Genomic DNA, 21254 nt, shown 5'->3' on the forward strand with positions numbered 1-21254 from the left:
CCAGATATCAGATCTGAAGGTCTCAGGCCTGCAGTGGGATTAATCAGCATTGGTTGTTAACTGAACATCAGAGGAGAAGCTGTTTGCCCCCACATTTGCCAGGTAGCACTCCCAGAAAACATACAAATCCATCCATGCTCTGCCAAGCTTGGACACAGCTCTTGTCCTCTGCTGTGCTTCCTAGAGCTCTCCAGGCTTACACTCCTCTTCTGGGTCACCAAATGTGAGAAAAATAACATGTATTTATGTATCTGACTTCACATGTATGCTGGACATTTGACCAAAAATCTTAAATGGGAAAGGTGCTGGTAAGTGGCATGTGCTGCATAAGAAGGTGTAGGCAACGCTGTTAAACACATTTCTGCCCATAACGTTACTTTAATAGTCCACAGTTTTACAGCTACATATGTTCAAAATGATAATTTCCAGAAAACTGCACAAGACTTGGGAAGTTCAACAAAAATGTTTTAAAGAGCTCTTCAGAAAAATACAACATCATAGTGTTTTGCCAACTCTTGGAATGTATTTATTCATGTTTGGGTTTGTGTAAGGAAGTTTCCATGCTATAAATTTTTATTAAAAACATGTCATTAGAAATAAATAGCACATTTATAGTCATAAACAAACAAGTCATTTTTGCACACACTAATGCTGGATTTCCTTTTACAAAACTGGAAATGTATTCCACCATCTTATTTTTTTTGTTTATTCCTGATATAAAAGGATAATGTTAACCATGTGAAGTTTATACTTATTATGAGTTTTGTGTGTGCTCAGACTGAATACACAGAGGATTTATGTCTGTTTCCCTAATAGTACTTGTATTGGAAACATAGACTTCTCTTCTTGCTATTGATTTTGAATATAGTAAATTATCCTAAATATTGCAGAAAAATTATCATGGTAGTAACAAAGATTAATATACTTTTTCCTGCTTGCTCATGAGAATGACTGATTTGTATGGGGAGAAAAAAGGGAATATGCTTGTACTGTAGAAAGGCTCAATCACACCAACTGGTAAAGGAAAAATACTTTTTTTTTTTTTTTTAATTCACCAGAACCTTATTGTCATTAGCTGTGTGAAAACATGTTGCCTGGTTTCTCAGATACTAGGGAAGCAGAATTCCTCAATGCTGTTCTCCTTTCTGTTTTCTATTTCCTGCAGATCAAGTTGATAGTACTCAAACGTCACACGATTGATGTGCTTGCCACTGGAGACCATTCGTAGCACAGTATTGTCACAACCAATCTTCATTTGGGCTAATTAGGGAAAAGAGATAGAGACATAAGGATAAATTTATACCAGAAGAGGGAGAAGTGATATGGAGTGTTGGGAATTACAAAGCACTAATGCATACTGCTTTGGAAACAAAGCACTTTTGGATGTAGTAATGACTGTCCGGTAGTGGCATTGCTGACTAAATGCCTTCCTCTGCATTTGTTAGCTTTACTTTATAATGGCCTGGCTATTTCATTAAATGTTGTAGCCTTTATTCATGCAAATGCTGCTCACCTCCCATCCATCTGCAGTCTCAACTACAGACATGACACGGAATTTATACATGCTTGCACTCACTGGTTAGGTACCACGAGTGACAGGCGAGGACAGCGGCACCCTATCCTGGAGATCTCCAAAATTAGCAACACTGAAACGCTGGGAGAGCAGAGACACAAGATGGGATTTTCCTTCCTTTATGCTGCCAGGAAAGCGTGCTTTTAATCTCTTTGCAGTGCTCAGTATTTGCTCAGTTCCAGTGCTTACTTGTTAAGGCTTTTGGCAGTGCCTGGACCATTAGGCTGTGGTGTGCTGAAAGGTGATGGAGAGGGTACTCCAAGGTACCACACTCCCTCGGCCCCACATCTGTGTGCTGCAGAGGTCTGTCTGTCTCATCACTGCAACACTGCTTTCTCTCCTCAATTAAATATTAGGGAAAACTGGGAATTCTTATTTCTGTGTGGAGAAGGACGTCACTGACATGGCACTATTGTGAAAGAGGTTCAGCCTCAAAGCAGTGGGTGAGGGTTCTGAGGCTTTTCGGGGTATGCTTTGCAGCAGAAAAGAAGGCACTGGGAACACAGTGAAAGTGAGAAAAAAATGCCTGAACTGAAAACGTAACTCCTCTACCTTCATTTATTATGACTTTCCAGGCTTGTCTGTCTGTTGACACTAATAATCATATGTGTCATAGGAAAAGTGTTTTAAAAATTTATATAACTTAATCTTGTTATTATAATTACTGCAGGGGCAAGTGAAGGTATTCATGGGTGTGCTGCATCACACTCCCCTGCTGCAGGCTCAGAGATTTAGCTCTCATGTTCTGCTACATGTGAAGTTCACCAGTCTAGAGGAAACCTGGGTTTGAGAGGGCTCTGCATGGCCCCCTCTGGTTTGGTATTTTGTCATGCGGAGGTAAGTGGAAGAAGGAGTACTCACCAGACCCATGAAAGGAGTGACAGAGATCAGCTAGTGGAAACATCTTGGATGGGTCTAAGCCAGTTCCTCCCAACAGCTCTACAAAATCTCCCACTCCTGCACAGCCTGCTGATGGTTTCTAAGAAGACAGAGATTAAAAGTTATTTGTTGTTTTCATTAAAACATAGCAATTTCCTAGATGAGACTGCAGTCAACAGCAGGTTTTAGAGTACTTTGTGCTCAAATCCGTGTGAAATCAAGGCTGTTCTCATCCCAATCAATAAATAGTACTTCAATTTGTAAGTTAATTTCTTTAAGAGACTCTCAGAGAAAGACCTAAGTGAGCTCTGGAAAATCACTGGCTTGCAGTTAAGATGTTGATCCAGTTGCTTTCAGTGCAAGTAAGGAATCTGATTCTGGTTGCTTAGATGTGTAATCAGAGTCATGGGGCTGCACGCATGCCCACACTCAGCTGGCAGGCAGTAACCTAGGCTCCAAAATAACCTCACTTTCAGATTCCTAAGCAGAAAGTGACACCAAAACGCACTGTTCTGACTAAGAGAATAGTCCCTGCTGTGGTCCCTTGTCTGCCCGATACTGAATAATGGGCCATCTCTCAAAGTCTGGTTTGAGACAAGTTGTTTCTAGACATCCTGAACCATCAGTCCTGAAGTTGCTGGTTCACAGACTTCAAGAGCAGAGAAGGAGCTCCTAGCAGGACAGAGACATTGGCTTTTAGATCAGGCATACTGGTATTTCTAGCTAACTTGTAATAAAGGAAGATTTTTTTTTCCTCTTATGTATTAAAACTTTACATTTGATTTAAATTTTTGTTTGCCTTTGTTTTCTTGTAACAAGAGTGGGGGTCTCCCTCTTTGTAGTGCGGAAGAGCGAGTGTCTCTGTGAAAACAGCATGTAAAGCAAGGCTGGTCTGAGCCAAAGAATATTTAAAATCCACACCTTCTGTAATTCCGTGCCTGATTTTGCCCTCATGCACCATGCTGTGAGCTGAATTTCCTCTGTCTGGCCAGTCTCTATCTGCACTGCAAGGCTGACCCTTTTTCCTGAGCACTTCCCATCTGTGCTCAGCCCTTTCCTTGCTCACCACTTGCCAAATCTTGTTCCCCTTTAATGTATAAGCACAATTTAAAACTCCTCACTTCCCTCTAGGGACTTCCCCAGATCCATTTTCCAGTGGATCTGCAGCCTGGGTTGTGCAGTCTCAGGACCCTTAAGACACTATCAGACTCCTAACAGCTCCACTTCTGGTATTATTTACTCTTTTCATTTGAATTTTGAAGCCTGCCCACCTCCAATCTATTTTTTTTTTCTGCAGAATTAGCAGATCAGCTTCTGCTGCTGATCAGCACATACAGCTAACATTTATTGCTCATTTTTTATCTTAACAAAAATAGATCATCTCTGCAGTTTCACTCAAGCTGCCCTTTATGCTGTCTGCTGGTGGGGTACCACACACAGACTCAAATAGCCATGTCTTCGTTTTGCTCTAACCTTTTCTTTAAAGCTCTCCTTGATGCAAACCCCTCAAAACAAAACAAACAAACAAAAAACACAGGTGAGCAACAGAGCCCCGTGTGTTGTCCTGACAGAGATTTGTTCACTGTTTCTTGTCCTGTTTCCACCAGTTGCCTGCTGAATTTCTGTCTTTTCGTGTCATGCCTCCCCCAGCACCTTGCTCATGTCAGCTGTGTGCCCTGACTGCTGCTCAGGCACAGGTCCATGGAGGACCTCAGCTACCAGTCTCAATGGAACCAGAAAACAAACTTTTTTTTTTTTCCTATCCCTCTGGACATTTTCACATTTGCACCTTTTTGGACCTCCAAGGCTCAGGGTGCTACCAACAGCTCTTGTCCTCTCCTGCCTGCTCATCAATGAGCATCAAATGCTGTGCATCAGACCAATCAGAGCAGAGGATGCTCAGCATACTGAGCAGGGGATCAATCTGTGGTGAACTCACCTGTTTTTTCACCATGCTCATACTTCACTGCCTAACCTGCGTCTCCTTTCTCTGTTCAGAGTGCTTCCTGCTTTCATTAGTTTAAATGCAGACAGACAGCTCTGAGAGAACACTCTTTTCTTTCTAATGAAATGCTTGCTGTAACAAAGAGTAAGAAATATTTACATGTGCTAATGGCACTTTGCATAATTTGATTGCCTCTGCAATGTTACAGAGACAGTAGCAGCAGAGACAGACCCAGCTCTGGTCTCTGGGGGTGCCAGCACCCATGGTGTGCATACACGTGATCTGGAGCACACATGCCCTAACAGCCAGTGCTGTGGCCATCCCTTCTTCACCCCTTCCTCCTCTGTCCATGCCCAGAAAACATGCAGGTGGTAGTGATTTATTAGGTAACAAAAACCACTCACCTTTAGAAATAGGCCATTTAAATGTCCCAGGATGAGATTGGATATTTTTATCACCACTGGGTATATTATAGAAAAGCTGCAGTTTCTGTGCTGATGAGGAATGACCATGGTGAACTTTCCCGAGGGCGTCTGAGAGATGACATTGCAAGCTGGGGCACAGGAGAAGTTGCAGGTGTTACTTGTGCAGCCATTGCTGCCCGCATTTAGCAAAATCGTGTACTTTTGGTACTAACAAATAACAAACAATTTAACAGCTGAGAGTTAAAGCCAAATGCTGAAAAGTATGCATACAATGTTTTTAGGTTTTCTTGCCTGGCATTTGTTCCCTAGAAATTCCCTGCCCAATGCTTATGGTGTAGTATGGGTTCTGGCAGAATTTGAGGGTGAAGCCATCAATAGGAGAGCTCACACCCCAAATCCACACATCAGAGACCTGTATTCTCAGGGACCCCTACTTTTTGCCAGTTAAAGCTCGGTATGGATGAAGGGTTTTCATTTATCTTTGACTTGTCATTGCCCGATACTGCCAGCAAACCCCCAAGTCCTGTCCTGCTCCTCATAACTGGGGTTCCCTTACCCTGTGAAATATCCCATTCAAACTAGAGCAGGCAAATGCTGATTTTGTCTTGAAGTTCAAAATCATCAGTTCAGGCAGTAACTTATCATTGGTGTGTGCAACCCAAGGAATCCTCTCTGCAGACAATGAAGGCCTGCTTTGGCCAGCAGGTGATGGACAGAAGCGAGCTCCAGCAGTTGCACACAATGATCAGGTCCATGGGCACAAAGCCACACCAGCCTGGAGACCCAGTGTCCAGGCTCGTGTCCTAACAAATCAAAGTAAGGGCAGGACAGACATGCTCTCACCTGGAGGTCTTTAAAAGACATTTAGGTTTAGAGCTTAGTGATATGGTTTAGTGGAGGACTTGTTAGTGTTAGGTCAGAGGTTGGACTTGGAGATCTTGGAGGTCTCTTCCAACCTGGATGATTCTGTGATTCATTTTTTGCATGGTAAGGCAGATGAATCAGATTAATTAGTCAAACAGCTTAAATACTGAAGGTAAATGTCCTGTCCTCTTTTGGAAAAGTGATGCAAGTGACCGTTATTTGTGCCTTGCTAACTCATGGGCTCAGGGAAATAACTTGCAAGTAGGTCCTTGGGATAATATATCACTCTCCATGTTACTATTCATATACTGATTGTACTGCTGAACTTTTTCAAATACTTTTTCCTCATCGTTCACCCAGATTTAGAAGTTGCTCAGATTAAAATCTCTAGTTTAATACTATCCGTTCAAGCCAAATGTGACAGGACACAACAATATTAGATTTGAAGAGATCATCTTTGACAGAAAGATCCTTCTTGTCCTGAATACAGAAGAAATTGTTAAATTCTCTCTTATAGTTCTCTAATTTTCTTTCCTGAGACACAAGCTGAGCTTGAGTCAAACCCCCAGGCATGCAGCTCCGCAAAAGTCACTGGAACTGTGTTGGTGCAGATAAAGTCAGAGAGAGAATTCAGTGCAAACCAACACTTTTTGTTTTGCTTCCTACTCCAAATGTAAGCCATTTGATTAGATAAAATAAGACTTACGGAAGAGGTTGGTAGTTTTCTTGACCGTGACAGTAAATCCATTGCCTGGCTGGTGAATCCTGAAGAAGATCATTGCCACATTCTGCGATGACCTGATGCTCCTCTGCATGTTGCCGCTTTCACAGAAGTCTGTATATCTTTCAGAAGTGGGGAGGGGATGGTCCCAGGAACTAGGAAATTTCTCTCCTTTGAGTATCCAGCCATCAAATACCTATAGGGGTTCAATAATTGAAACCAGGGCTTTTGTATACCATCCTCTCAGCAGAAAAGAGAAGCGTAAAGTATTACACTGTTTTATTTTGACACCAGATGGCATGTTAAAAGCACCTAGATAAAGCCAAAAAATCTTTGCATTTATCTATTTCCTAACATTTAACTAATAATTCAAGCTTCAATCAATATTTAGGAATGGGATGGATATAAATTTTAATGTTTTTATTTCCTTCAGCTGACAATTCTGGTGACTTGTTTTTGAGGGAAACAGCTCTCTTTGCTCCAACACTATCAAATTCACATCAGTTTTTTGATTTATTAGTATTGCAGTTCAATTGCTACTAAAACTAGTTTTTAATGTGAAAGCCACATCAAACAAAAGTCACACTCTTGAGCTATGGACATGAAGTCCACTGACCTGCCTGTAATTTTCCACCATCCATGTTTTGCAGCTTGTCTTCAGTGTGCCCAGAGCCCCCTAGAGCATCCGTGTTTCAGTCCAAAAGAAAACCACGATAAATCTTTGGGGAGGAATTATCAGCAGGGGGATTGCTCTCACCCGTGTCTTTTCTTTCAGCTCACTGTAATCACTAGAAAGCACAACAAATGCTGCCTACTGGGCTAGAGCTTAAGCAGCAACCTCTACAAATCTTTCCTTCACAACAAAAATAGCAACAAATTTGCCCTCACCATGTTCAGGGAGACCTGTGAGAAAGGTGTCAGAACTGGAAATCTGTGTTAACCCTAGCACAGCTGAAGGTAACTACCTTCCCTTCCTTGCACTTCCAGTTCCCTCCTGCCTACTCTCACCTGGTAACTTCTTTTGTGCTCCGATCATGCTTTGCAAATCTGAGGACCAGATCCTGCTGCTGCTGTGGTGAGTAATCCTGATGTGAGCATGTGTAGGACGTTTTGGTGGAAGACCTGCAGAATTGGTCTCCAGATTTGCTAGAACTGCAAATTTTCTGAACTCGTGAGAAGCAGCTGCCCAAATCACACCAGGGAAAAGCTGCCTGTATGAATACAGTAGCATGATGGAGAAACTGGGGACACCATAATCAGAGGAAGGAAACCTTTATAAAGTTTTGAAGGTTGCTTGCTATTTTTTTAGCTTTCACAAATATCTATGAGTCTAGGAAGAAAATCCTTGAAATCATCCTGTAACAACATTTGGAGAGACCCCAACCAAGGGACGGAGGGACAAGATTCTCCAGGAGAGGGACAAGGACAGGGCTAAAGGGCAGTTTTCCTCCTCCTCCCCCCTGCAGCTCAGCTTGCAGCCATTCAGGAGGGGCTCTGTGCTGTGCACAAAGGGCAGAGCAAGAGGCAAAGGGAGCAGGTAGGTACCTTCAAACCTCCCCTCACCACCAAAACTGAGTTCAGGTCTTGGTCACACATCTGTCTGCCACCAACTTGCTCCAGTAAAATTTTTTTAGTTCTGGACTATAAATGGCTCTGCATCACAGACCTCTCTCTGTTTGGAGCATGCTCTAGCAGGGCCATTTGATAGTCTTTCCTGCAATCCACACATTAACAAGTTAATGCAGTGAGTGGAGGTCCTCACAAAGTAATAGCATTTCAGAGGGCTGTCGTTATCTCCTCACACGATTTATGTTATCACAAAGGCAACAAGAAAACCCTCCTAATGGGGCTGAGAGCCTCGTCTGGCACTGATCAAGCTTTTCGGTCAGTCTGCCAGCTGCAGACACCCAGTGGAGGTGCTCCTGGAAAAGTTTGGAAGAGACCATGCTGCAGTTTGGAGACTGATCCCCTGCCTGCGATGGACTTTGCTTTACGGGGGTGGTGGTGGTGGGGATGCCACCAGTGGGTAGTGGGGAGGAGGAACAGCAGTCCCAGAGATGGATGCTTTGTAAAAGGCTGTTCTGTACGCGCACACAGACACTCATGTGCACTGCCCCTTCCACACACAGCCAGCATCTCACACACTGGAGCAGGGACAGGGACAAGCAGCAGGAGCTGCCAACTCCTTACCTTCAGGAAATCGCCTCCTTGACAGTCGATGTTTACGAAGTTGTAGTCTATCGTGATGAGCTCCTCAGGCTCGCCGATGAAGAAGGTCGCACAGTGCAGCTGGGGCTGCTCTGCGGTGAAGGTGAACTGCCCCTCTATACTCAGCATGTCGATGCAGCCTGCAGGGACAGAGCCAGGAGCTGCTGCCTCTGCCTGCTCAGAGGGGAGACACAGTGCCTGCTCCCACTGCACGGGGAAGGGGAGAGCGAGGAGAGACCCTGCACTGAGACCCAGTCAGTGGGGAGGAGAGGGAGATGGCTAAGCAATGGGGGATGCTCGCAGGTGTGGTGGGGGAAAATGACACGTCACAGCATCTCTGAGAAGAAAACTGCATCTGCATGTGTACACAAGTGTACAAAGACTGAGTTCCTTCGTATTTCTCCCTCATCACAGCTTTTCCATCCACCACTTCCCCTGGAGACAGACCCTGCCCGCGTCTGCAGGTGGATGACCCCCAACCTCCTTCCATCAGTGGAATCCCAGCTCTGACCCCCAGCCTCCTTCAGAGCCCCTCTTTGAGCTCTCTGCCTCAGCCACAGCTTGCAGAGGTTTTAACACTCTGCCCATCTCCCCCCTGCCTTGCAAAATGCACCTGCAGCTCTGTCACTCCCAAGTTACCCCAAGCTCACCCCCCCAGGAATCTCCCACTCCTCAGAGGGACCCAGCAGAGCTTTGAAGAAACTCACGGAGCGACCGCCGGTAGATCTGTCCTGCAGACAGCTCTCGCTTCAGGTCTTCACTGAGGAGTAGGAAGGGCTCATCTTCACCAGCATCCCTCACCTGGCAGGGAGACAGGGCAAGAAGAGGCTGGGGCAAAGCAAAAAGCAGCCCCCTCCCTGCACTTCTCTAGAATAGGTGATGGCAGATTAAATCCCTTTTCCAGGAAGGGTGCAGCTGTGCAAGAGCTTAGTCAGAAAGCTGCCAGGCTGCTGTAGTGGGGGAGCAAACCTGGCACCTGAGAGGTTAGCCCAGCTCAGCGCACAGTGTCTCTATTGCTTAGCAAAAAGTGCAAGTTTGAGAAAAGGACAAATAAATGAAAGTGCAGGAGAGCTGTTGTATTAATGTGACACCCGTGGTCAGGTGCAGGGGGAATGGGAATAGAAAAGGAGAGTCAAATCCCAATTCTCGGGAGCTGAGAATAAAGTTAGAAGAGAGCAGAAAAGCACGTCAAGGCGTGTTAGTCATCAGCCCCATTGCTCACCTCTAGGTATCTGGTCTCCCCCTTGTAGGCTGCCAGGAAGATGAGGACGAGGTGGCACTGAAGCTGGAAGGCAGACGGCATGCTGGCACCCCTCTCTGCCCACGCTGTGTGCCTGCTGCTCTGTGCTGGGAGGCAGGAGCCGCCAGGGCATCTTCCAGCGACTCTTTTTATAGAGCTGTTGGGAGGGGAGGCACTTGGTCCCCGTACTGATAGGGTAACCCATGGTAACTGAATTCCTCTCGCAGTGACACAGTACGTGGGCATGACGAGGGTCCAAATCACAGCCACAGATTCCCCAGCCAACAGCGCTCCCCTTGCTGGCAGATGTCTTTTCTACTTCTCTGTCTGGTGGAGCTGAAAAGCTCCCAGGAGGAGAGCGTGTTCCCGCACAGCCAGGGCGCTCGCTCCCTATGGTGATTTCCAGTTACTCAAAAGCAAAGTGAGAATCAAAGAGCATCCCTCCCTCCTCCTCCTCTCCGGTCTCAGGGCATTTTAGACCTGCAGGGCTCCTCCTGCTGCTCCACGGCATGCAGCACCAACACTGACCTCCTGGTCCTGTGCCTGTGGTGGGGGCACAAAGGGGTCTGCAGCAAGTACGTGGGAAAACGAGACAGTCCTCTGCAGCAGACACAGCTTTCACACAGAAATTATGAAAACTTGGGGCTCCTAAGGGAATATTTCCCATAGAACTGCTGATACAGCTGTTGCTCACCCCTGATCCTCAGGGGAAACCTGAGAAATACCTTCAAAGGATGAACCTGGAGATTAAAATTCGTAACTTTGCAGAGTACTGAAAATCATGAACTTACCGACTAGTTTTATGGCGTACTCTAATTTTCCTCTGACCCTGAGTGTGCACATCCACTGATGGTGTGCATACAATAAATACACTTTGCCCATCTCAGCCATCTTGATAACATCTTCTGAGCTATGCTTTTCTGTCAAAGTCTCATTTTGGTTCAGTAAAACTTAAAAAAAAATATGATCCAAACTTGCAGAGCTTTAACTTTGCTGCTCCTGATTTCATTCTTAAGGATGGTAGACAGAAACATTTGCCAGCTGTTTCACACCACTTGATGGTCAAATAATAATAGCAAAAAAATCTTATTCTGTCTATATGCTCTGACTTTATTATGCTATAATTCTTATGTTTGGAGTTTACTTTAAACTATAATATTCCTCAGTATCTGCATAGCACGTCTGCGAGTATGCCGTATCTGCATGATTTTCAATAGCATAAAGAATACAGAGGAAACAGAAAATGTTTTTGAACTTCTGACACTAAGTTGTACTCAAAGGTTGCTAAAACTGCTTCAGGGAACTGTGTGGTTAATTGCTGAATGAACCAAGACTGAATTAATTCATCTTCATGTACTTGCTTTGAATTGTTAACTGTGATTTTAGGCAAGCATCTTCAGAAGCGCTACAGGAGCTCAGAATTTAAATCCTCTGGAGTTCTTTGGGGACTGAAGTTGTGGAGGAAAGCTGCAGGGCTTAGCCACGGCCTGTGAGAGGATGGCTGGGAGGTTGCTCGGGGTGGTGTGAGGTGCCCCAGAGACCACCAGGAACCTGCATGACCCAAAGGGACTGCAGAAGAGCCCAGCCTCTTGCACTTCTCTGATCACACGCTTGCTTTCTGAAGAGAAAAAGAAAGTCAGGATCACAGCATAGCAGGCAGCTTGCTGCTTGTTTGGGAAATGACAGAGATTTGACCAAAGTGCCCAGAAGTGGTAGCTGGAGATCTACTTCAGCCTCAGTAAGAACCCTGCTCCTCATCTTCCCAGCCCTTGGCAGCCCCCAGCCCCTGTTCTGGCCAGGGCACCTGCACTTACCCTGCCGGCCCCCAGCCTAGGCCTCAGTGGCTGCATCCTCCTTGGATGCCTTCACTAAATGAGGAAGAGTGCTCAGTTGTCTGAGGATTTCACCACTTACTGAAGATTTGGTTGAATTCATCTGCAAAAAGGAGTGAAGGACAGATGACACTGCAGCAAAACCTGTCTATTTTAATCACCTGTGATCTGCTCTGCTCTGACAAAATACACCAGCCACACCACCAATGTTTTAAACCCTTCCCAGGGAATAGCTGAGGTCTGGGCTAGCACAGCATTACCTGGTGGGGTGCCCAGATAAGCAGGTAACCCTGGTGCCATAGGACAGCAAGCATCTGGCACCAGGAGGTGCGAGGACTGTACTACAATCTTCAGGGTGGTGGAGAAAGGCGAGGAGCCACCTCGGGCCTACAAAGGGTTCGTGGTTCTGACACAGTACCTGCAGGAGTTTGCTTTGAGCATTGCAAATATTCTGCATGGCGTTATTGCAAAAGCTAAACCCAGATGTCTGTTGCTGTGGATGGGGAACTCACTATTAGCAGGGACACTCATGCAACTTGCCGTTTCCCCTGTGCCACCTCTTGCTTTGCATTTCACCTCTGTGTTCAGCAGCAGCTGGTGAGAGAGGCATGGTGACATCCTGCCCAGCCTCCTCACCAAGCCACCCAGCACCAGAGGTGATTCCCTGCCTCCTAAAGCACGGGGCTGCCACAGTCACAGAATGGTTGATGTAGAAGGGACTTCTGGAGGTCACCCAGCCCACCCCAAACCCTGAGGTGTCCCTCCACCATTGGAGCCTCCCCTTGCCTGCACAGTCCCTCGCTCCAGCTCTGCGTGTGCTTAAGGATGAAGCTGAACTTGTCAGATGTGATTACTCCTAACAAGGCAAAAAAATAGAATCCGCAGTTTAAACAGGGTTCAAAATATCCCTAGGGCACTTTGGAAGGGAAAAGCACCTTAAATGTGATACAAACCCTTGGGCAAATGAGGAGAGTGCCCCCCCCCCCTTTTTTTTTTAATTGGGTTAAGTCAATTAATAGGACAATTTTGTTTTGTTAACATCAGATTATATAACACAGTAAAACACATTCCCAATCCAACCGTGCTATGGACCAGATAATCTCATGCTGTGACACCTCCACTCCACCAGCAACCTCTGTGGCCATAAGGCACCCTTGGGAGCAACTGTCTCCTGCCCAGCAGAAGCAGGGCATCACCTGCCCTACACCGTGGTGGCACCTAAGGCTCTGCAGAGCTTTGTACTGCTAGAGCTGGGGTCTGTGGGTGGGTTTGGGTGCCCACAGCTGCCTGTCCCATGGTGAAAATTCCCCCACATAATGCTGGGAGCTTGTAGGTGTCTCGTCAGCTGCTGTTTCAGAGGAAAGAGATCGCAGCTGTGGTGAGAGGTGGAGAAAATACAGCTGAATAGAGAGTAGTGAAACAAGCCGTGTTTACTCTTCCCTGTGGAGATCAAGTGATGCTTTGTGCTATAATGCAGTCAGTAATTGTGTTTTCCTCTCCTTTGAGATAAGGTGGTTGGTACAGTGAGGCTGTGTACGATGCTCTTGGAACTGAACTTTGCAAAAAGCAGTGCTCCAGCTACAGGCACTCCTTAGGGCTGCCTTGCTGATGAGAACAGGGACTGGGTGTTACAAACCACACAGGACCCCTGGTCTCCAAAATGGTCTCTTGAACCCCCAGCTCCCTTAAACAGCACTCTTTCATGCTTGAATTCCTGTGAAAGATCATTATATTTCCACACAAGCTTCTTCACAAGCATAACACAGACTGTGGCCACCATTCCCTCCCCTCAGAGTGGAAATTTCCCCTGCAGCTAATCTCCCCCTATGCCCAGGTGAACCCTGGAGCTTTCTGATTCCACACAAACCACAACTCCTGGATTTCCTGTGATACACCTGTTGAAAACCTCAGTCTTCTCATTTGGATCATATTTTAAACCCTGTATTTCTTAATTCCCCTGGGCTGCAGCCTGACTCCTGGCACAAGCGCCAGAGCAGATCAAACCTCCCTCTAACACCAAAATCTTGGAGAGTGTTAATTTTCCTGTATAGCCACATCCCCATGCAAGCCCTGGCTCCTTCATGCCGCAGGGAACATCCCAGTGACAGACTGCTGCATGTCCCACAGGGACTCCCCTGTTCGTCCACACCGGACAAATCCTCTGCCTGCTCAGAACAGCAGCAAGCCCGTGGTGCTTCATCACCAATGGCATGGGTAAGAAGGATTTCTGCCTCAGGCACTCCATCCTCAGCTGCTCATGCTGATTTCTCATGCATGCTCAGCCCAGCTGGAGACATGATGCAGGGCGATGCATGTGCAGGACTTCTGGCTGTGGTTTAACCTTCCTGCTGTGTCAGCTGATAACCACTGTGCTGAGTTACGTGTATTTCCCTTATGCTTATTCCTGCTTTATCTCAGAATTAAGTAAGACTCCACTTTTCCTGTGGCATCCGGGAAATGTAACACTATCTAGCTGTTGCTGTTTCTCACATGGCAGCAGGTCCCACACCAGTGTCAGTGTCTTTGAAGACAAGGGATTGCTGCACACCACTTGCACTTTATTACAGAGGTATGCCATTCAACTGGCTGCAATCCCTTCAGTGTATTATTCCTGAAATGTGGGATTAACTAGTCTATAATAAAGAGGCAGAGAAATCTAGAGGCTCTAAAATGTCATAAATACTACTGTGAGGGTCAAATTTTCAGTCCCATGATTACTAAATTCTGTGCTAGCTATCAGTTACTGTTCTGAAAAAAATGCCATGGAAAAGGAAACAAAGGTGAGGCTGCATGAAAAATCACAGCTGCAGGGGTCATTAGGAAACTATGTCCTTAATATAGACTTACACAGAACATTGCTTCAAAGCCTGAGGGATTGTGAAACTAGAGCCAAATGTTTAGAATAAAAGGGAATGATAGAAAAAAATAGCTCATTTGGAAGGGATCTTTGAAGATCATCTAGTCCCAAGATCATCCACTGCCTGAGGAAGCCCCTGCCTCTAGTCCATTTCCCTTATCCTATAAGTCACCATAGGAAAGGCTGAAGTCCCTGAATCCCTGCTCAGTTCTCACAGATCATTACTGAACACTTCACATCGATTCTAAGGGCTAGTGGGGAAGTTTTTGTATTCCCATACAACTCCATTGCCCCAGGTTCCTCAGCATGTTACTGCCTCCTCCCTTGCAGGTGCTGGGGAGGAGGAAGAGGAAGAAGAGGAGTGAGACTTTGCAGCCACATCCCATCACTAACCATCAGGTCCCCTCTCCACTAACAGGTTATGCCACGCTACATATTTTCATGGCTGGTAAGGGTCAGTTAATTGTCAAGACATGGTGCCAAATCTCCCTGTGCATCCAGCACACACACTGACTACCACACCCCATGGCAATGGGTCACTGCTCTGCCCAGGTCCTGGCCAGGGAGCAACCTGTAGCACAGAAAATCAGTGGAGAGCTAATTAACATCTCAAAACCCCTTGTCATTTGGAGGACCCAAACTGTGACTTCCAGAACCCTTGGGACTGTCATGATCATGACTACGGGATCATGACTACATCCGGGGACCACTTGTGGCATGAGATGTAAGTTTCTTTGTTGCCACAGCAGTTATTAGTGGGTAAGCATCCATTCTACAAAATGCACCAGTGCAACTACTGGAAAAAAACAGTTTAAGTAGCCATGCTGTTGTCATACAACAGGAAAGGTACACCTCAACATGATTAAAGTAATTAATTTGTCCCTATCAATATTTTGATATGCTTCTCTTACACAAACCCGATCATAGTTGCAATGACAACTGAAAGAGGGCATACCCAGCACCAAAAGTGCAGAGTTTGAGATCACATTTTGTACCTTTACTCTACCCATGGTTTTGGGGCCAGGCAAATCTCCAAGTATCATTTGACCCATCCTGAACCCAGCACTGCTCCCCTTTCAGGCAATGGTCATTTCTGTCACTGACTTCTGTTACTACCTGCTGTTCCCAGCTCTCTGTGCTGGTAGAGCAAAATCCACCACCTCTTCCAAGCCTTGCAGTACATCTGTATATTCTGTAATGACACTTCTGTTACTTGTGTGCGTATGAATAAGTTGGCCTTAAATAGAGCTGAACTTTCTGTAAGGTGAAGTATATGTAGCATGTTAACTCTGGGCAGTTTAACACAAGAGATGTGCGATTTGTTATGTTGAGTAGCTTAGAGAAATGACAAATGCATGTGGATTGGTGAACAGAAAGACTATCAGCATTGTGCAGGCTTGATGATAAGTGTTGCATTAACACTATTTATGGCATTGAATAAGAACAAGGATTGTGAAGCTCGCAGTTTAGCGGGTTACAAATAATCAAGCAAACATTATATTCAGACACTCAGATTACCCTGAGGGCAATGATCACTACGAGCTCTGCCTGTGACTCAACGCAGCATCTACACAAAGCAGTTGGGGCCAAGAAGTGGGAGCAGAGAAAAGTTTTCTCCCAGGAAGAAAAAAAAGAGATGCGGAAGGGGGCGATGGGCAAAGGCATGTGCCATGGCTCTGGCGTTAGGAGGGGCTCAGGACATCTGCCCACCTGGGATGTCACCTCTGAAGTGCTAGGACAGGAAGATCTTAACACTGGACACACAGGCAGGTGCAGCGTGACTCCGACTCAAGAGATCTGGTAGATGTTTCATTTCTATGTCCTCCTTCTCTCCATGTCTACATCCCAACAGATCAGCACTGGGTTGTGTCAGTCTTCACCTAATATAGTGGCTGCCCTGGCCAGTCCCAGCATCCTTGGAGAAGAGCAGTTTCCTTCACAGAACATGGCATAATTTGCACTTTGAACACTGTTGCACTTTGCTTGGAGGCAAACATCAGATCACGTGTCAGACCTGCAGAGGACACAGGGTGCTCAAGCTACTGCTTCCTCTCCTCTCCCAGATTTGAATTACCGGAATATTTGTCATTTTATTTTCAGTGCTGAGGTCACCTTAGAATACAAAATACAATTTTTGGATATACTGAAAAATCTTAGTACTTACACATGCCACATTCCAAAATTTGTTAGAACTGGGTCACTGTGAAGTATAAACTTCCTCTCTGACAGAGCCCCCCTTCAAAAAGTGATATCATGAGATATTTTTCCTACCCAAGGACAAGTACTTCTCAGCTGAAGTGACTGTCTCCTTGACTGATTCTCACTCATCCAGGGAAAGAGCTGTGATTCAACATGATCGTCTCCAACAGTGTTAGGTATTACAATAATGGGCCATTTCAGAAATACTGTGGAGTATAACACAGTTCAACTAGTCAATATGAGTCAGATAAGAGATGCCAGCATACCCAGCATATTGATGTATTTGTCCTCTCAGCTGCTCCTACCACTTAGCCCTTTTTCACATGCATGTAATTCCTCCACTTCTAGACAGAAGTACTGCAGTGTTTTGTGTCAATGCAAAAAACAAACATTGAAGGACTTTGAGATCACCTGGCATTCTTCCACCTCCTGAAGCCTAGGGACAGCTTAGACTTTGATAGGAATTTCACAGACCATCTTTTACCTCAGGTCTGCCGACATGTTTTTTCACTGCAGAGAGAAATCAAACTCGGCTTTCAAATTCTCATGATTTGATTTCATTTAATTTGTTTCCTGGGGCAATAAAAAATGACAAAAATTTTCCCTGAGTGGCAACTGTAGAATAGGTCATTGATGAAAAGACAAAAAAGATTTGGTTTCTCCTAGTCAAGACATTCACAGCTTAACAGGACAGAGCTCTCCAGACCTGCATCTCCTCCAGCTACCCTTTGCTTAACCACATGGACCTGTTTGCTGCTACCACTCAATATCCACAGTCAGAGCTGGGGAAGATGCAGTTTTTTGCAGTGTTCTCAGTTTCCTGACATTTTTCAGCTCACAAAACACAACCTTATCTAACATTCCAGCTAGTTCACTTGCCCTTCAGGTCCTCACAAATTGTTCTAACCACAGGTTTTTCCTGTCTATATTTCTGTACAGTGCTTTCTGGGTTCATGCAACAGATGTCAACATAGAGTCATCCTAGCACATAGAGCTTTAGGGGAGACTCCAACAGCAGAGATACTTGGTATCCATACTGTGACTGTTTGCACTGCAATACACAAAGTCAACCAAGACCTGAGAGGACAGCTTAGAATTTAAAGCAGACAAACCACAGGAACATTTCCCACTAATTTGTCCTACAAATACCTGTACTCTGAGCAACAGCTTCTCCTGTTTTCCTCTCAGCTGCCTTGTTGCAACATTTGCAATTTTACAGATATGTCCTTATTTAGCCAACCAGCTAACAGAAGCACGACTTTCCATTGATGGCTAATTTAAAGTCATAAGAACATGTCCTCAGCTGTTGCAAAATTATGCCACTAAGTGCAATAGGCTTTGTTGTTTTATATCAGCTGAGAATCTACTTGCTAGGGCAAAATAAGTGGATGCAGCTGCAGTTCTCTTCCTTGGGAGCAGCACCCCTCTTACATAACTGATTGCAGGTGGCTGGAATTTGGTATTTGAAAAGACTTTTTTATTTTTTAATGTATCTGGAGAAGTTCACTCATCTGCTCTGTTTGATGGTTGCCCAAGGGCATGTAGCCCAGCTATTAGGAAAGGACATAGATGAAAATGTTCTTGCTTAGAAAAAAAAGATTGCTAGATCATAAACAAAAAATCTTCTCTCATGCAGTATCATGTGGAAGAAGAAAGATAAAATTGAAAATGTGACCCCTTTTTTTCTTCAAATAATACAGTGCCATTCAACAGACTTAATTATCCCTAAAAACACATCTATTAATTGTTACCCTGTCAATCAAACCCATTATTAGACATGTACATGACATCACTTCACAGTCTAAGAAATCTTCCTGCCAGTCAAAAACCTTTATATAGATTAATCTGATTTAAGAGGCAAGTCCTGTCTTTGACCTTTTAACCAGCTTCTCTGGGTGGAAATATGAGAGGAACTGGACTCCTTCTGCGTGGTGTCAGCCTGGGACTGTGGGCTCTGGGTCGTGGCCAAGAGTTTCCCTCCTGGCCACTCTCTGCTTTACACTGCAGCACAGCCTGCAACGCTCGTAGTGGGAAGGGGTTCAGACTTGGACTGCTGAGTAAATTGGCGTGGACCTGCATTGCTATAGGAGAGCTGTGCCCCACCTTCCTCTGGCCTGCATGCAAGGGAGTGTTAATTCTCCAACGGCCTGGAATACCATGAAGTCATGCTTCACTGAGATACATGTACTGGGTTTTGAGATGATACAGTCCATACCATGCACACTGCTTAGACCCAGCACATTGCTGTGACTGTACACCCATAGGAGTGCTTGCTGCACTAGGGGAGACCTGTGAGCCTTTGCCCCAGGAGGAAATAGCTGCTCTGCCAAGGGGAAAGTGCACGTCTCAAAAGAGCAGGCACTGTACTGACAGCACGGGGAGATTGCCAGCATATGTATAGGGGTGCCAAGGATGGGGAGTTATGCACCAGGATTTGAAAGGTAGTCCTATCCAGAATTCCCAGACCAAATAGGTGTGCATGGCATTCTCCCTCTCCACAACCCCAGGCCACTTTGTTTCTCACCTTTAAGAGCAGGAACTGTTGTTGTAGGATGATGGTTATTCCACTGGGCCTGACACCGCCTACAGTGCAGTAGAGCAAAAGAAATGTTGCCTTCCAGTTGTCATGGACAATAAGTCAGAGCTTAGAGGGACTGCTCCCTTTCAAAGCACCGGTGGTGTCACATACAGTGTTTTGAGATCAGCAGTTGGACACCAAATCTGAAGAGGTTATAAATTTATTTACCAATAGTGCATGAAGCTTTGTGTATCAAGTTGCACTGCCACTTCAAGTATCCTTTGAACTGAAATAAAAGCAAAAGGCAAAGGCTGAGGCTTTCAAGATAATGCCATTTATCTTCTCAAAATCTGCTTTTTAGATGTCAGGGAAAACAATTTCACAATAGCTAGAGAAGATCTTGTCTGGCATCACTGGATTTTTATTGGTCTTTAATGTAACTTGAAAATATTAGGCCATATTGCAGTGTTCATTTTTCTATTGATTTTTCAGACAGTCTGGTAACACAAACGAAAAAAATGCCCATAATTAGACATCTTTCCTAAAGCTGAAAGATTTTGGAGGAACCCACACAACAAGCTTCCTCTTCATGTAAAACTTTAAAGTGCTCCTGGATTCATGAACTACAGGAAAACTTGAAGTCAGCAAGAAAAGTGTCAGTAAACAATGAGAAAAAAAAATAGTAGCTTCATGTTTAAAGAAGGTAGCTTTACTTTTAAGAGCAGCTAAATCAAAAAGTTCATGTCTGCAGGACAAAACGTCTGTAGTGAGGTTGGTCACACAAACACCCTCCTGCATAGCCAGAGAGAGTGGCTACAATGCAGTTCTCCATCCTGAAGCTTGCTTACAGAAAAGATTGCTCACAGCTTTTTTTCTCCTTTTTTTTTTTTTTTCTTCCCCCCCCCCACCCTCTGGTTCTGAGGCAATTCAAAACTTTGATGTGATCTTCCCCAGAAAAAGGAAGATTTTAGACATCTCTCCTGGCAGTGGTATCTGCAAATGCAGCAGTGGTTGTCATGGGCAGGAGAAGAATGACTGAGGAATGACCTCCTGGTGCAGTGGGTCAGCCCACAGTTAGCCCAGGGTTGGGATGGCAAGTGCCTTGCCCCAAGACCCCAGGTTGTGCCAGGGGTTTTTGTTTTCTAGCATTTGAATGTGCTTTGCAGCATTTTCTTCTCTGGTCTCTGGTTTTATGTATGGAATACTTTCTTCTTGGGTGCTGATAGAGTTTAACAGTTGTCCTTGTAGTTAAAACAGCAACCAGGAAAACCTAACCAGCAAAGCCAAACAGTCATTTATTAAGTTTTATAAAACTTTTGTTGGAATAAAAGTCATCTGAGTCATTCTCCTCTGGATCTTATGCAAGCAAGCCCCTTTTGCAGAGGAATGAGGGGGCACTCATTCTGCAGTCAGTTCCACTGATGAAATGGCTCCACAGACCCTCTTCAGCAGGGCAGCATCTCTCCCTGTCTGACCCCAGTTGTGACTTTCCACTGCTATGCTCAACACACAAACTGCTGAGTTTCTAGTGTCCCACCAAGGATAGGCAGGGGGGTTATGGACTAGCTGAAGCTTCTTTCCAGAAAGGTTTTTACTTGAAAGTTGTAATGGACAAACCAGTCCTCACCGAGACAACCTGAGTCCTTGTAGCTTTGGGGTGAAGGTTTAGACTGTGTTCCTCTCCCTTCCACCCAAGAAGGGGAAACTCTGGGAGACCAGAAACAGTCTGCAGGACCATGAAGGAAGTCTTGCACTTTCTGGCTGGTCCTGCTGCCACCCTCGTCCAAGAACTGCAATGATATTACAGTGCATGACATCACAGGGGGCAAAAAGTTGTGCAATTGTTGCCAGTTTAATACTTTTTGCCATGCTCCTGTATCAGACCTTCTGTGAATACTATATGATTTCTGTTAGTTAAGAGTTAAAGAGCCTCTACCACCACCCCAAACTTGCCTTTTTTTTGACCTCTTACACAAACAGAAAATCTTTACTT

At 45.1% G+C, this 21254-nt stretch overlaps 1 protein-coding gene across 1 annotated transcript; it reads right to left on the minus strand.

The window, feature by feature from the left end:
- Positions 1–327: 327 nt before the first annotated feature.
- On the minus strand, positions 328–11781 carry CRHBP (corticotropin releasing hormone binding protein). Its single transcript, XM_035553502.2, has 8 exons — positions 11670–11781; positions 9838–10245; positions 9323–9416; positions 8598–8755; positions 6393–6603; positions 4802–4950; positions 2435–2552; positions 328–1260 (listed from the first exon to the last, which is right to left on the minus strand). Exons 2-8 carry the CDS (start codon positions 10099–10101, stop codon positions 1103–1105), a joined length of 1152 nt encoding a protein of 383 aa, XP_035409395.2. The 5' UTR covers positions 10102–10245; positions 11670–11781; the 3' UTR covers positions 328–1102.
- Positions 11782–21254: the final 9473 nt, after the last annotated feature.

Source organism: Cygnus atratus, chromosome Z (assembly GCF_013377495.2).
Source record: "Cygnus atratus isolate AKBS03 ecotype Queensland, Australia chromosome Z, CAtr_DNAZoo_HiC_assembly, whole genome shotgun sequence".
Taxonomy (NCBI): Eukaryota; Metazoa; Chordata; class Aves; order Anseriformes; family Anatidae; genus Cygnus; species Cygnus atratus.